Genomic DNA, 17,124 nt, shown 5'->3' on the forward strand with positions numbered 1-17,124 from the left:
ATGGACACTACTTATTGCCTATGTATACAGTAGATATCCCCCCAAAAAATAAACAAGTGAGAGGGAAGGACTTAACATAACTCAAATTGCAACATAAACAATTAAGCAGGAAAGGTTATGTTAAAAACAGGGGTGACATGAAAGCATAATAAATGGATTTATATGACCATTTATTATGTGAATACTAGCCTTTTGTCTTGCTTCAGTGGGCTGGTTGGTGGTTCTTCATTTTTCAGATTTGTAGAAGGAGCAGAAGGGGTTTCCTGGCTTTTGTCTTCATCATGTGGCAATGCAGGTTGCCCACCAAGTGTCTCAGAGCTTCCCTGACTTGTGCATAAGCTCCGTATCATATCTGAGGAGTCGGTAGGCCCTTCAGTATCACTGGCGTCTGCACTACCAGTTATATCTGAGTCTACACTAGCCATTCTATGAGCCGCTGGCTCACCTGGTGGTTTGCCATCTTCAGCAAAGGTAACTTCCTTAGCTTTAGGTTGAGTGGTAACTGGGGGTGGTGTCTGAGGCTTGGGGGTCTCAGAGGCAGCTGAGAAGGGGAAGCCTATTTTCATCCCAAACATGGATGGAGCAGATTCCTCCTTTTTGTCGGTTGGCTTTTCCTCCTGGAACAGGCCTGCTGATAGACCTTTGAAACCAGAGAAAAGGCCTCCACTTTCAGGCTGTGGTTCCTGTGGTTTGGCAGCAGGGGCAGGGGAGGTGGAGAACAGTGAGCCGAAAGGTTTGGCGGTGTCTGTCACTCCTGACATGAATCCAAAACTTGGGGTAGATAGCCCTGGTATATCAAACATGCCTTTAGGTGAGGAAGGCTCTATCTCTGGAGGAGGTTTACTTTCAACATCAGCTATTTTAGTACTGTCCTGTGGTGCACCTTCTCCCTCTGTGCTGGTTGCACCGGGAGTGATGTCTGCTTCTGCTGAAACACTGTCTTGTCTCTGAGCTGACTCTTGTTCTTCAGAGGCTGGCCTCTCAGATAAGGTACTGTCATCTTTATTGGGAATCTCAGGACCAGCATCCTTGGCACTTTCAGCTTCCCCCTCTTCTGATGCAATTTTATTGGAATCAAAAACTTCTGCTTTTGAGTCCTCTGTGGTTGAACTTGCTTCAGGTGCTTCGGTAACCTGACCATCGGGTCCTGGTTTTTCTTCATCAGTTTTGTCTGTTGGTTCAGGTGAGGCTGGCTTAGTGGCTGTTGCTTTGGGAGAGTCAGGTGCCTTGAACATACCAAAAAGGTCTCCAGTCAGGGAGTCTGTTGGAAGACTAGTTGGCAAGTTAAAGAAAGAGCTCTTTTGCGGTGGTGGAGCACCTGCAGCTGGGGTGGGGGCTGATTTAAAGAATGAAGTTTGTGGTACTGAAAAAAAGCCACTGGTTGGTGCTGCTGGTGCTGCTGGTCTACTTGGAGTACTCGGTCCAGAGAACATTGACATGAACCCAGAGAATGGAGCTGGTTCAGGTGCTTTTTGAGGCCCTCCCATTCTTGGTCCCCCCATCCTTGGATCTCCCATCCTTGGTCCTCCCATTCTTGGTCCTCCCATTCTTGGTCCTCCCATTCTTGGATCACCCATTCTTGGCCCACCCATTCTTGGATCACCCATTCTTGGCCCAGCCATTCTTGGATCACCCATCCTGGGGCCCCCCATTCTTGGATCACCCATCATTGGTCCTCTTGGTCCCATTCCTGGAATAGGCTGTGGGGGTGGTTGAGATGGAGGGGAAAGTGGTGCTGCTTCCATTGTTTTCTCTGTTGCTACTGGTTGTTCATTAATGACAGATTCCTCTATAGTCACTGCCTTTTCAGTCAAAGCTTTTTCATCACTCACAGGCTCCTTTTTGATTTCCACTTTGCCCTCTGATTCCACAGTTTTTTCAGGCTCCACTGATTCCTCAATCAGTGATGATTCTGGCTTCACTGTTTCTGAAAGCTTATCAGATTCATCTGATACATCTGTTTTTATTTGTGACTCACTTACTGTATGTTTTTCATCTTCAACTGTTTTCTCAGAGTCCATTTTTTCTGATACTACCAGTTCCTCTGAGTCATGAGGTTTATCAGACTCCAAAGATTTCTCAATTTCAGGAAGTTTTTCAGACTCTAGGGGTTCTTCTGATTCCAGAGATTTCTGTGTTTGCTTTAACTCTGCTAGTTCCGTTGGTTCATGTTTGTCAGATTCTGATATCTTGTCTGTTTCTGTTTCCATCTGTCTCTCTGGGCCGTCATTAGATGTATCAGTTTCAGATGGTTGTTCCAAGTGGGAAGACTGCCCAGATTCTAAGGATGCTTCAGATTGTAACTTTATATCTTGTATTGCTTGATCTTCACTGGTTGCATCTCCAGTTGACATCTGCATTTGCTCTGATGGCTTTTCAGTACCTTCTTGAAAAGCTTGCTCTTGACCTTGAAGCTCATTTTTCAAATCAGTTGTCACAGACTCTGGCTCTGTCTTCTCCTCCAGTATGGACTGAATATCAGGTGGAGTAACTTCTACTTTTTCATCGCTTGGGACATCAGCAGAGGATTGCTGAGTCTCAGCAATGAGCTTTTCGTCCAAGCTAGGCTGACTTTCTGTAGGCACAGTTTCTGCACCTGTATCATTAATGGCTGATTGGCTGTTATCTTTAACATCCACCTGGTTTGGCTCAGCCTCATCTTTCTTGTCATCCTTAGGCACATCTGGTTTCTTGTCCTCCATAAATGACAGGTTAAGAAGGCCAAACCCACCAGACTTGGGTTTATTTTCATCGGGACTTCCTCCAAGTGAGAACACTGAAGGAACTTTAAAGAGACTCTCTGACTCCTGAGGCTTGGGTGCCTCTTCCAATCCAGCCTGCTGTGGCTGAGGAGCAGTGCCACCAAACATTGAGAGAAATCCTTTGCCTTGTGGCTCAGCAGGTGCTGGAGTTGAGGGCTGGGGACTTGGCCCTCCAAACATGGAGAACAAGCCAGAACCACTTGACTCTTTTGGTGCTGATGAACCAGGCATCATGCCACCAAGAATTGAATTTCCAGACTGAGGTGCAGTGGGCCCTCTTGGACCTACAGGTGGCTGTGAACTAGGACCACCAAACATAGAAAATAACCCTTTGCCTTGTTCTTGGGGTGGAGGGCCTCTAGGTGGACCTCCTCTAGGTGGAGCACCTCCAGGAAAAGGACCTCTTGGCCCTGGCCCTCTAAATTGTGCACCACCAGGTGCAGGGCCTCTTGGTCCTGGCCCTCTAAATGGTGCACCACCAGGTGGGGGACCTCTTGGGCTGGGTCCTCTGGGTTGAGCACTTCCAGAGGGAGGGCCTCTTGGGCCAGGTGGTGGCTGAGATGAGGGCCCGCCAAACATAGAAAATAATCCTTTACTTGGTGGTTCACTGGGTTTACTTTGAGACTCACTTTGAGCTGGCCCACCAAACATAGAGAATATACCTGTTCCTGGGGTTTCTTTTGCAGATGAACCAGGAATGATACCACCAAGTATAGATGATCCACTCGGGGGTGAACTGGAGGCCCCTCCCCCAAACATTGAGAATATACCTTTAGTAACTGGTTCCTCAGGTGCAGAACTTCCCGCTGGACTAGCCTGTGTTGTGGAATCATCTTCTTTGGGTAGAGAAGGTATAGATTCTTCATCTTTCTCCTTAGATGTATCTGGTTCAGGCACAGAATCACTTGGTGGAGACACTTCTTCCGTTGTTGGTGGGCTTTCTTTTAATTCGGATGGGATTTCTTGTGGAGCTGAACCAGAGCCAAGGTCTTCAGAGACGGCACTGTCCTCTTTTTGGGTCACCTCTGGAGTGCTTGGTGAACTTGGGATTGATTCCTTTGTGACATCAGCCTCAGATGATATTGCTGGACTTGGTTGAACAGCCTCAGAGTGTACAAGTTCTTCTTTCTGTGCAGAAGGTACAGGTACAGAACCAGTAGGTGGAGATGTTTCTTCTGTTGTCACATGAGGAGCTGAAGTATAGCTCAGGTCTTCAGAGACAGCACTTGAAGTACTTGGGATTGATTCTTTTGTGATGGTAGGCTCTGATGGTTCAGATGGACTAGACTGGACAACCTCAAAGTCTAAACATTCTTCTGTCAAATCATCCTTTGGTGGAGGAATCTGTACTGCAACTTGTGGACTTTCCTCTGGTACTGCAGATACCTCAGAGTTTTCATCTTTGAGCGAAGTAGACTGGGGGCTCATGTCAGTACAAACAGGTGTGTCATTCTGTGTTTTGAGAACTTCTGATAACTCTGCAGAGTCAAGTTTCTTTATGGCTGTTGGAACCTCTTCCGCTGGATATAACTGGGGTTTAGGCTCAGTACTCTCTGACTCAGGAAGCTTCTCCTCACATTTGCTTGATATTGTGTCTTTATCTGAAGAAATCATTGGTGGTTCTGCCACCTCCTCTGGAAGTTTATCTGTAATGACCTGGCTTGATGTTGATTGAATGTCACTGGACATGGCTATTTTGTCTTCATCAACTGGTTTACTTACAGAAGACACTGATTGATCTTTATCTAGATTTTCTTTTAAGATAACCTCCTCTTCAGCGCAAGATTCACTATCTGACAATGCACCCACTTCCCTTGCAACCTCATCCTCAGGCGTACTTGCTGCTGAGAGGATAATTTGTGGTATGACCATTTTTCTGAGTTCAGGCCTTACGACATCATATGTAGGCAGTTCAATTAGTGGTGTAATTCCAGAAAACACTTTGTCACTCAAATCCAAAGGTTCTGTGTCATTTATTGATGTTTGTTCAGAACTGTCAATGCTTTCAGGCACCAATTCTGCTGGAGTTTTTGGCTGAACAGAACTGATGTCACTCAGGGCTTCAGGAGGTTGAGCAGATATTTCAGTTATACTCTGAGGTGTGACCGGCTGGACAGATGTCAATGTGGCAGGTTCACTGAACATGGAAAATCCTCCTGATGTGTCAATACGTGGAGATAATGGTGGAGGCCCTGATGCAGTGGGCAAAGAAGTTGATGTATTCAACATAGACAGCACTGCCCCGGGTAACATATCTGTGGCAGCTGATGTGACAGGGGATTGGCTTTGATATGCTCCACGTAAACTGGATTGTAGACTTTCATTTGAAGGCGAGTAGACAGGAGCTGGACATGAAGGAGTTTGAGTAGCACTTGCCAATCTTCTTTCATTGGGATCTGGAGTTTCTGAAGGAGTAATAATTGAAGGCACCTCACTTTGCTCCACAGATGGACTACCACCATCCAGTGAACCAGATTCAATGGTCTGAGAGAATGACAATTTGGGAGGTATTCTCCTACTGAAAGTTCCAGTTGAGGCTCCTTGTGTGGTTTCAGCAGTCTGGTAACCTGCAGCACTAAATATGGAGATCAGCCCTTTGACAGATCCAGAAGGAGTTGTGGAGACTCCAGGTTCCGACGATGGGCTAGCTATGGTGATCTGGAAATTAGATCCAGTGAATCTCGAAGCACCCATTGAAGTGTCAGCCTGTGCTGTAGTCTCAACAATTAAGGGGACACCAGCAACTTCTTCATTGGTATCGATAGATGTTGACTTCTTCCTCATGAGAGGTAGTGCTTCAGTCTGCTTTCTAATTTCAATTTCTCTCTGTTCTGGTTTTGATGACATATCAAGAGTAGCTTTTGTGAGATTTGCAGGAGCAGATTCATTGGCCAGAGAGGTTTGACGGGTAAGAATAAATGACGTACTTCCTGTTGGAGAAGCAGGAGGGGGCTGTTCTGCTTTTGAAGAGAACACAGGAGACACACTTCCAGTGAATCTCGAAGCACCTACTGATGTGTCAGTCTGTGTTGTAGTCTCAACAATTAAGGGGACACCAGCAACTTCTTCATTGGTATCGATAGATGTTGTCTTCTTTCTCATGAGAGGTAGTGCTTCAGTCTGCTTTCTAATTTCAATTTCTCTCTGTTCTGGTTTTGATGACATATCAAGAGTACCTTTTGTGAGATTTGCAGGAGCAGATTCATTGGCCAGAGAGGTTTGACGGGTAAGAATAAATGACATACTTCCTGTTGGAGATGCAGGAGGGGGCTGTTCAGTTACTGATGAGAACACAGGAGACACACTTCTTGAGGAAAATCTAGATCCACATACACTAGGAGGGTTTTCCAGAGTGCCCATTTCAATAACAACTTGTCCTGTCCCTGGAGGTGCTTGAACAATTAAAGGGACTCCTGCCACATCCTCACATATATCTACAGATGTTGACTTTTTCCTCACAAGTGGCAGTGCCTCAGACTGTTTTCTTATTTCCACAGGTTTTTCCTCTGGCTTTACTGACATATCAAGAGTATTTTGTATGAGGCTTGCCGGGACGGATTCATTTGCAAGTGATGTCTGTCGAGTAAAGACAATCTGCTTTCTGCCTGTCGGAGAAACGGGAGAAGGCTCCATTTTGTTTGGTTTCATGTCTGGTGTTGATGACCTTACTATATCAGTGATGAGGTTTGGCGGTGTAGAAGTATTCTGAAGAGTTTGGGATTCATTAGTAGGAACTGGTGATACAGTAGGTGATTCTCCTGTGATTGTGACTACAGGAGATACGCCAGTCCCAGTGATTGGAGATGGTTGCTGCACATTTGGTATTGGATAAATTACTGTCTGGCTCTTAGTGTCAGTTGAAGGCAAACTTTCTTCATTTCTTATCGTTGCTTGCCTGACAAGACATTTTGTTCCTGAAGGTATAGTTTGGTGTTTGTTTTCAGAAATGTGGGTTGGCTGTGTTAACCCAGTAGTCACTGCCTGTTGCATGTCTGCTTGAGCATGTTCATACACTCCTTGATTTACTTGTTGATATATCATAGGTCCAGAGGAGGTTGGCAGTTGTTGCTCAGTGGGTCTCATCCTTAAATCGCCAACCACACCTTCGTGTGTAAAAATTTTGGTTGCACTTCCAGCAACTCCAGTGCGAGACACTTCAGGTACATTCCTTTGCACAGTGTATAGAGGCTGTGCTGCCGATCCCTGTCTGGATTGTTCTGTTAATTTAACTTGGTCTGCAGGTACTCTTTGCAATGTTTGACTATCAGTAAGGGCTACAGCCTTTTGCTGTATCATAGGGCTCTGAGGCACATTTTGGCTTTGACTTTGACTTCTTTGAGAGACTGAAATAAGGGAGGCTCTACGGAATAAAGAATGAGTCTGACAAGGTGAGAGGTCTTTGACACCATGCTCATTTTTGTCTATGTATTTGTCATACTCCATTTCAACTGTCAAATCCACAGCACCAATGTGTGATTTCTGCCGAACAGGCTGGTGACTATGTGGCTGTCTGTTTTCAAATTCCGGTGTCTTTTTCTTAAATGTAGAGAAATCCATAACTTGCCCAGACCGGGGCACAAGATTGTATTTTGGAGGTGTGTCTATTGTATTTTTTACAGAACAGTCCATAGGTTTGTTATTTGGTTGAATGTTTCCTAGATGCTGTTTAGGAGCAGTTAGGGCTCCAGTGCAGTGAGATGTAGGAATTTCCTGACGTAGTGCTGGTTCAGTTGTGTGACGTCCAATTAAATTTGGTGTTTGCTCCGGCTGATTTTTCTCTTTGGGCAATGTCGGCATGCGTTTTTGTGGAACTTGTTCCTCAGCTGAGGATGGTTCAACAATCAATGGTACACCAACATAATCTGTCTTGTACTTTTTATTGTCAGGTTTAGTCTTTACTAATGGCACTACCCCATTGCTTTCTATTTCACCAACTTCTTTAACAGGTTTAGAGTCTAATTTTGGTGACATATCAATGGTGTCTGTGACAGAATTGGCAGGGGCAGAGGGTACTTTGTAATGTTGGACTGTGGCTTGTGCTGCCTTTGCTGAAATAGGTGGCGCTTTAATTTGTGCTCCTGAACTTACAGGCTCCTTCTTAATTTCAGCTGTCTGTGAAACACTTTGGAGAGGCAGTTTTACAGGCTGTTGCTGTTGTGGAGAAGGTTCTTTAATCAAAGGAACTCCAACAATATCTTCTTTAATGTCAAGACTTGCAGACCTGATCTTCACCAGAGAAACTGCCCCACTGGATGAAACCTGTTCAGCTGGCTTTGCTTTTGGCTTTGGTGACATGTCAAGTACATGTTTAACAGAATTGGCTGGTGCAGATGTTTTCTTGTAGGTTTGTGTGTGGCTCTGTTGAGTAATAGAAGATTGCTTGGTTCCAGCTATTTGGTCTACTAAAGGTGCTGTCACTGATGGTGCCTTATCTTGACTGACTTGAAGTTGTCCTTCAGAATTTTGCTGACTTGGCTCGAGGGCTTTGGAGAGTATACCACTTTCAAGGGTTTTCTCTTGAGGTGGGGGGGGTTCCACTATTAAAGGAACACCACATGAATCATCCCTAATTTTCAATCTGGTAGCTGGCTGACTTTTTACCAGCGACACTGCTTCATTTAGACAGGGTTTAACTGTTTCTTCACATGGTTTACCAGATGACTCAGATGGTTTTGATGACATATCAAGTGTACTTCTGATAGAGTTGGCAGGAGCTGTTGGTACTTGATGTGACAGAGCAGTGGCATCTACAGAGCAAGAGCTTCTTCTGATAGACTGAAAGGCTAAACGAGAATCCAGAGAAAATCTTCTGGACCTGGTAAACACAGGGGTTTCTGACACAGGGTATGGCTGAGATGAAGTAAGATCTAAGCTTTGCTGAAATCTGATAGCAGGTTGTGATTGCCTCCTTCCCTCACAAGGCTTTTCCTGTGGTATTGCTGAGTCAATAACAAGAGGTACACCAACAGAGTCTTTATAACCATCAGCTAATGAAGTAACTCTGCTCCTAACAAGAGGTACTACTTCAGTTTCAGAAGCCTCACATGATGTTTCAGATGCTGGTGGTTTCTCTGAAGTCTTTGGTTTTGATGACATATCAGTTGTGCTTTTGATTGTGTTTGCTGGAGCGGTAATCTTATATGGTTGAGGTGCTCTTTGAACAGATACCATAGATTCATTTACTATAGATGGTTCCCGTTTAAGAACAGCTCGCTTATTTTCAGTATGACTCAAATCTTGAGTAACGATTGTGGGTAGTTGCCTTCTAGGTGGGAATTTTTGTAATTGTTCTGTGGATTTCTTAGTCTGACCTTGTATCGTTCCAGAGTGCTGAGCCCTCAAGTGATCTGCAACTTCTGAAGATCTGCTCTTTGAGGAAGGTGCTGAATCTATCCCAGAGTTCTCTGGTAGAGCTTCACTTAACTGGTCTGATTCTTTCTGATGTAATTTAGGTGACATGTCTATTGGACGGTTGGGACTTAAGGGACGTGTTCCAAACAAACGATTAGAACTGATGATTTCACACTGTGGTTGTCTTGGCTTATCTTTTGGTGAAGGTACAGAATCAACATTTGGAGTCTTTACATCAGTTTCACTTGACTTCTGTGACTTCTTTTGATTTAATTGTGGTGATTTGTCAAATGGACAATTAGGACTTGAAGGTCGCCTTCCTAAAAGTTGATATATATTCTCATGGCTTCCCGGAGAATGCTGATTTGCAAATTTATTTAGACTGCCCACAGGCAGTCCTGGAGATGGGAGGGTTTGTAAAACCAAAGAATTCAAATCTGCATCCTTGTTTTCTACTACTACAGTCAGATCTACCACACGTGGCTCTTTTGATGTTTGTGTTTCTAGATTTACGTTTTTAGCTTGCTTTGTTTTGTATTTTGTGAAGTCCATAGCCTCTACTTTGGAAACAATATCAACAGATCCCTCTGCTGACTGAGTCTTGAGATTTTGGCTTTCATCCTGTTTTGGCAAAGCTGAGGAAAAATCTAAAGCTTTACCACAAAGCTGAGTATCTGTAGGCTTCACATCCTTGTGACTTACAATATGGGGGGGGAGTATAGCAGATTTGGGAAAAACAGCTCCATGTATATTTTCTTTTGGCTGTTGAGCAATACCTGGTGATGTAGGCACTGGAGATTGTGTTGATTGAGATGACAACATAGGCTGTCTACCAAGTTGTAGTCTGGGTGAAGGTGACGTTGGAGCAGATGTGGGAGGTGTGGGCAATACGCGAGATCTGGTAGAGGCTGTGGTTTGAGCCACTACACTTTGGGCGTCATCTTTAGACATTTTAGATTTTAGAGTCTGAAAACCAGAGGCAAAAATACTTGGTTGTTTATCTGTAGGTGAGCCCCCTTGATTAGATGGAGATGGCTGTGCCTGTGAGAGTGTAGTTGATGGTGTGCTGGCAGTTTTATTTGTTTCAGTAGCTTTGCCTACAATGTCTCCAATAGCGGAGAACAGAGAGGTTCCCTTTTGTTTTTGCTGCTGTTGCTCAATAGTCTTGTCATCCACAAATCCTACTCTAATTTCTGGTATTGGGGGTCTCTTGTTTGCAGAGATACATTGTCTGTAGGATAAATATGAACTATAAGCTGCTGGGGTAGTGGACCCTGGGCCAGACACTTCCGGGAAGAGATCCTTAATTCCTTGGTTCTTCCAATATGGACCTCCATGACTTCCTCTACTCATTTTACCTGTGAGATCAGCTGCTTCCAATTGCTCTTCTAGAGAGGACACACCTGGTTGTGTCTTGCCCATTTGAATCTTCTTCAGTTTGTACATACTGAAATCAACAGCCTGCTCTGTCTGTGCAGTGATAGACTCCTCAAACATCTGAGAAAAGCGTTGGAGATTCATATTCATTATTTTGTCTCCTTTCTGAAGAGCTGAAGACAAATTCATTGGAGCATTCAGCAGTGGTGAATCCTTCTGTTCTTGTCCTTGTCTTGTCTTGTCCTTGTCTTGTCCCCAAACACCAACATCTTCATTATGAAGTGGGATTTTGAATCCACATAATGTTACCTTACTATCATTCATTTGTTGCGGTATATTTACCTTACTTCCAATCATTTGCTGTGGTATATTTACTGTACCACCATTCATTTGCTGTGGTATATTTACCTTACCACCATTCATTTGCTGTGGTATATTTGGTATATGACCATTAGTCTTATTTTCTAGAGAGGCACATGCATAAAGGTTTTTTCCAGTCCTATCCGTGAGCAGAGAATATATGAATTCCTCATCTGTGTAAACATAGTACCCGCAATCTCCTGCTTCGGCAGGCCACCACATGCCTTGCTCTAGGAGCGAAAGCCACTGCTGATACCATTCAGAATCTTCACAATAAGTGTCCTCATCTACTTCTCCATTAAGTCCAGCTGAACTGCTGAGGTCAACAACAGAATTAGTCAGATCCACAGCACCCTGTTTACGTTGAAGTCGTTTTAAGAACTCCATTGCTGATTTAAGATCAAACTCTTTCTTCAGCAACTCAGAACTAACCACTTTATTTTCAGCAAAAGATTTGCTCTGTGCATTGCAGTCAATGAGAGATTGACACCTGCTCAATTTTGGTGGCTTTTCTGTGGAGAGGTTGAGGGCGTCGCCTTTAGCAATCCAGGGCTTTCCACTAAGAATTCCATTTTGCCTTGTAACATCCTCTATATTATCACAGCTACTCCATCGTTTCTTGTCTCGACAACTCATGTCAAAAAGTAGTATGTCCTCTTCTTCCTCAATTTGGTCACTGCCATTTTGAAGAGTCTGGCTTGCCGGGTCCCTCCAAGGGTGTGAGGGGATGTGGAACTGACTAGAATGAACATCTCTGGGGCTAAGCCATTGAGGAGCCTCTCTCACCATCTCTCTAATAGGTGGATTATAAACCTGATTTTCTGGATAAGACTCCTCAGTCTGTGCTGCAAGAGCCTCTGCCAAAGCCAACTCATTCAACTGTTGCCATAGGAGCCCCTCAATGAGGCACTGATATTCGTACAGCTCTGGGGGAATAACGCCATTTTGTGCAAATGAGTAGAGCAAATCCTGATAGCCATACTCTCGTGATGTGCCATACAGGAGACGATGGATCTCTGCTATATACTTTTGGGTAGACGACTGAGGCATTTCAGGGTGACTGTGAGCTTGCTCTGAACCACTTGATGTAGATGGATCCACAGAGCTGCTTGATGTGTCAGTATTAAGAGTTTCATTTTGTTTAGGAAATATACGATGAAGAACTGATTCTGACTCCTTACTGGTTGTTGGAGTAGTACTTTCATTGGGCCCTGATTTGAATATACTCGAGAGCAAACCTGAAGTGCTACTACTAGTGCTCGTTTTCACATCATCCTTGACATTATTTATGTCTGTTATCTCTTGTGGCTTTGATGTGACAGGCTCCTCATTTGTGCCAAATAATCCAGACAAAAAGCCTTTCTGACCAGCAGCTTTTGAGTCTTTTTCTGCCACACTATCTTGTGATGACGGAATCTCAACTGGTTTTGTTCTCTGGATCTGTGGCCGACCTTGTCCAGGTTTAACTCCTGGATGAGGTTGTTCTTGTTGCTGCTGTTTTGATGTCTGGCTTGCAGGACTCTGGCTGTCCATGGATATTTCTTCAGTGGCTGCTGTTAGCTTGTTCAAAAAACCAGATAAAATCCCTCCCGATTCAGGTTGCGGTGCAGTCTGAGGGGACTTTCCGGCAGGCTCTGTTGATTGACTTGTGGGTTGAGTTTGCTGCTGTGCAACATCTGGTGTAGCAAGCTTCATAATGCTGGAGAACAAACCACCTGACTGAGACTGCTGCTCTGGTTTGGTGTCAACCTGCTGTACACTTTGTTTATTCCCTGGTGACTGACCACCAGGCTGATTTGAGGTAGCACTGTCTGTAGCACCAATGTTTAGAAGGCCTGACAGAAGTCCTCCAGATTGGGGAGGTTGCTGGTTCGATGGTTGAGGCATCCCTGGAGATCCTTGCTTGCTAGGGGGTTGCTGTGGTTGCTGTGGAGGCGTGTCCACTGATGCCAACTTATTCAGGAACCCAGAGAGCAAACCCCCCTGCTGAGGTTCAGGTGCTGGCTGTGGAGGTAATTGATTTTGTCTCTGCAGTGGCTGTCTGTTGCCCTGCTGTTGTTGTTGCTGCTGATTTGGCCGATTTGCAGGAGGCCTTTGCTGTTGCACTGGTGGTTGATTTGTAGAAAACAATCCAGACAAGAATCCCCCCTGTTGGGCCGGTGGTGGTTGTGGTGTCTTCTGATTCTGATTTGGTCTATTCGCCTGTTGAGAGGGTTGACTGCCCTGTGGTAGCTGTGCTGCAGGTATGTCAGGTATCTTGTTAAATAGCCCAGAAAGCATTCCTCCTGCTCCACTTTGGGGTGGCTGCTGAGGAGGAGCTTGATTTTGCCTCTGTAGATTCTGTCTATTTCTGGCTTGTTGATTACCAGGTTGACTGGGTTGTTGCTGGGGTCCTGGAGGTCCTGGAGCATTACCAGTACTACCAAACAGACCAGAAAGAAAACCACCCTGCTGTGGTGGTGGCTGCTGCGGTGGTTGGGTTGACTGCTGGTGAGTAGGTGCTTCCTGTTGTGGTTGTGTTGCCGTTTCTGCTATTTTATTGAAAAGGCCACCCAACATGCCACCTACTGGACCAGAAGGAGGTTGCTGAGCTTGAGCTTGTGGTGGTTGCTGCGGTGGTTGGGTTGACTCCTGGTGAGTAGGTGCTTCCTGTTGTGGCTGTGTTGCAGTTTCTGCTATTTTATTGAAAAGGCCACCCAACATGCCACCTACTGGACCAGAAGGAGGTTGCTGAGCTTGTGCCTGGCTAGTGCCACCTGATGGTGGCTGTGCCGGAGGTTGAATGTTTTCTGTAAGTTTAAGCAATCCACTAAAAAGTCCCCCAGACTGACTAGGTGGAGGTCCCGCTTGCTGAGGTGGCTTCTGATTTTGGCTCTCCTCCTGTGGCTGTTGACCCTCTTGTTGATCACCTAGTGCCCCAGGTTGCTGTGCTTGTGGCGGTGGCTCTGGGGATGCTAATTTCAGTATCCCTGATAAGATACCACCTGTTTGACTCTGGGCTGCACTGCTGTCTGGTGGTGCATCTTGACCTGCATTGGTGCTTTGGGCAGACTGACCACTGGCAGAGTTGGTTGTTGTTGAAGGGGGTTGAGGGCCTGAAACAGTGTCAGAGGCCATTTTCAAGAATCCAGAAAAAAGTCCACCTGTTTGAGGTGGAGGTGCCGCTGCCTGTTGAGGTTGACTTTGTGGTGGAGTGACTATTTGTGAAGCAGAGGATAAAAGCCCAGAGAGTAAGCCACCCTGTTGAGCACTTGTCTGAGGTTTATTCCCACTAGGTGCCTCCTCAGTTGAGGTAAGTTTGAGCAGCCCAGACAGCAGACCTTGTGGCTGAGGTTGTGCCTGTGCATCAGATGGTGGTTTTGTCTCAGACTGGACTGTTGTGTCACCTGGCATGTCACTCTGAGCCTTCTTCTCCTCTGACTCTGTTTGTGTAGCAGGGTCAGATTTCAGTGTGCTATCTATATTAGAATCTCCCACAACTCCCTCAACAGCTGGGTTTTCCTGGGAGATTTCAGCTGTGGTTTTTGGAACTGGAGTCGCTGTCTGGGGCTTTGCTGGTTGAGGTTCAGGTGTAGTTGCTTTAAACAGATTAGAAAACCATCCAGTGTTGGTGTTTCCCTTTGGTACACTTTCGAGGAGAGCTGCACGACTTGCAGGTCCAGGTGATTTTGGGCCACCATCAGGACCTTCTGTTTTGGGAGCATTTGCATCCTCACCAGTAGCAAATTTTATAAACCCAGAGAGCATTCCACCCTCTGGTTTAGTTGGCTGTGGAGCAGATGCATCTGAGGAAAGAAAAGGTACCTTTATTTTTCCTGCAATAGAAGAAGCAATGTCTTCTGGCTTTGATGTAGTAGCATTATCAGTGGGTTTAAACATAGAAAACATAGATGGACCTTCACTTTGAGCTGGTTTGTCACCAGCCCCAGACATCATTGAAGTAAGTGACTTGAAAGGACTGAAAAACCCAGCTTCTTCAGTTGTGGCTGGCTTAACCTCAGGCTTTGGTGACGCTCTTCTTGGTTGGACATCAGGTATTTCTCCAGAGGACTCTGTCTCAGGAAGAATTTCTACGGAACCAGTTCCACTTGCAGCACTCTGTGGGCGATCACAAGAATCGGCACATGATAAATTCTGTGACTTGTCCATGGATCCTTCTTTTGAGCCTTTTGAGCCACTGCTTTCAAGGGAGGACTTGCTTTTCTCATCCACTGGCTGAGCTGTAGCGTCACCTGCTGGTTTGTCAGAGAAGAGCCTTAAAGGGTTAAGTCTTCCAAGCATAGATGTTGGCTGATTAGCTTCCTGTGCTTGACTTCCTGCACTTCCAGCACTGTCAGATGCCCCAGCTCCAGCTTGTGGACTGGGCTCAGAGGACCCAAATGGAAGAAGAGACTGGAGGGAGAACTTCTTATCAGTTGCAGCTTCCTGATTGACAGGTGGCACAATTGCAACAGGGGTTGGACTGGAAGAAGGTTTGGGAATGAATGACAGGAGTTTAGACATTCCAGATTCTGGCTGAGGAGCTGGTTCTGGTGTCACTGATGACACAGGTGTTTCAGGTGATTTTGTGCCTGTGATTGAGCTGAATAGTGAGCTCACTGCATTTTTCACACCTGATATTCCCTGCTCCACTGCTTTACTCTCTGCAGTGCTTTCTTTGTCTGCTTCTTTATCTTGTGCAACCGTTTCAGCTTTTGACTCATCTTGAGGTGTAGGCTTTTTGGTAGGCATTTGATCATACTTGCTGATCTCTTCCTCTTTTTCAATTAGGTACTCTGACACAGTGTCGACCAGTTTTTGCATCTCATCCATAGTGTCCACATACTCGTCACTTGGTTCCTCTACAGGAGACAACATGCCATCTGAACCCCGTACTGAAACCTTTCCCTTACTGTTCTTTCTTATATAGTGTTCCCAATCTGTACTTTCATACGTGTATGTATAGCTGCCATGACTGTAGTAACTGTCATATCCATACTGAACATCCTCCTCTGCAAAAGCCATGTCATCCAACTCTTCCTCAGATCCAAGAGAGAATTGCATCTCATCCGAACCTGCAGAGCCATATTCACTCCTCGCTTTTATTCGGGCTTCTTCCTCCTCAGCTCTGTAAGCTGCATAGTTTTCTAATGTTTCCTCCAGCGAGTTTTTAGCCCACATTCTGGTCTTGTGCAACAGCCCCTCCCTCAAAGCTGCCTGTTCAGCCCTTTGCCTTATTTGTCTGATGGAGGGGATGATTGATATTTCAGGTGGGGAACTTTCATCTTCAAAACAACTAGCTTCTTTATAAATAAGGCGCACCTCTCCACTGCCCAAACCATGGCTTCCTTCAACTGGCTGACCTGTTTCATCATACTCCTCTGGGGAAACGGCATCACACTCCACCGTCTGATAGAACCGACTGCCTTTAGAATCACTTGGACTGCTGACAATACGGTAAATTTCACTTTTTGCGTCGTCGTCATCAGCCCATTTTTTCTGTTCTGGCTCCAGATAGTCATCTAAGACATCTGGAATTTTGTACTGGTTCTCCCAGTCCTCCACTCCCATACCAGAATCAACTGGAACTATCTGGACAGCTCCTCTGCTACTAGACCGTCTGTGTGTCAGTTAAGTAATGTTTAAATCCATGCAAGGGAAAATAGGTTTGGAAGAGAAGTGAAAAATACAGAAAATAAATGATGACATGCAATGTTAAACAGAACACCAAGACAGTCAAACTGAAATGAATAAAGAGTACAAATCAAGTAAAATAATATATGATAGGCATTATGCAAACCATACAAATATGATAAATGATAAGAACAAACAAATAATGTTGTAAATAAATTATTCATCGTAGCTTGCTGTGCAATTTCAACTAAAGAATGACTTGATGTAACAACTCTACTGTCTGAACGTATGCATTATCTGAGTGAGGGTGTCCTTGTGATTATGTACCTGGGCCCTCTTGATTCCCTGTAGTCCGGCTCATAGTTTTGAGTGGAATCTGTACCGGACTGATAGAGCCGGTGTCCCATCGGGTACTGATGCACTGATGAGTTGGGCTGAGACGTGGTGTAGTAACGTGGGGGCCGGCTGTTGATTTCACTGCGATAGTCACTGTCCCGGTCATCCACTGCGCTGTCGTGGTCCTCCAATGCTAAAGTTTAATTGATGACAAAGAATTAGTTAGCTAATGGCAAGGATAAATATGGAAAAGCAAAAGGAGTCATGCAGAAAGTTCTGATTCTGATTTTTTTTGGATGTAATGGAATGTTTTGTCACCAATGGT

The 17,124-nt window shown here is 45.1% G+C and overlaps 1 protein-coding gene across 1 annotated transcript in view; it reads right to left on the bottom strand.

Annotated features, from left to right (window-relative positions):
- Window positions 1–17,124, bottom strand: part of LOC125294626 (nascent polypeptide-associated complex subunit alpha, muscle-specific form-like) — an 85,105-nt gene that overhangs the window by 63,424 nt on the left and 4,557 nt on the right. The window contains exons 7-11 of the mRNA XM_048243509.1: window positions 16,791–16,992; window positions 16,193–16,449; window positions 15,464–15,691; window positions 6,008–6,043; window positions 190–5,719 (exon numbers count right to left, since the gene is read on the bottom strand). Coding sequence (XP_048099466.1) covers window positions 190–5,719; window positions 6,008–6,043; window positions 15,464–15,691; window positions 16,193–16,449; window positions 16,791–16,992 — 6,253 coding nt within the window. The remainder of the gene's footprint in view (window positions 1–189; window positions 5,720–6,007; window positions 6,044–15,463; window positions 15,692–16,192; window positions 16,450–16,790; window positions 16,993–17,124) is intronic.

The sequence above is a fragment of the Alosa alosa genome, chromosome 5 (assembly GCF_017589495.1).
Source record: "Alosa alosa isolate M-15738 ecotype Scorff River chromosome 5, AALO_Geno_1.1, whole genome shotgun sequence".
NCBI lineage: Eukaryota > Metazoa > Chordata > Actinopteri > Clupeiformes > Clupeidae > Alosa > Alosa alosa.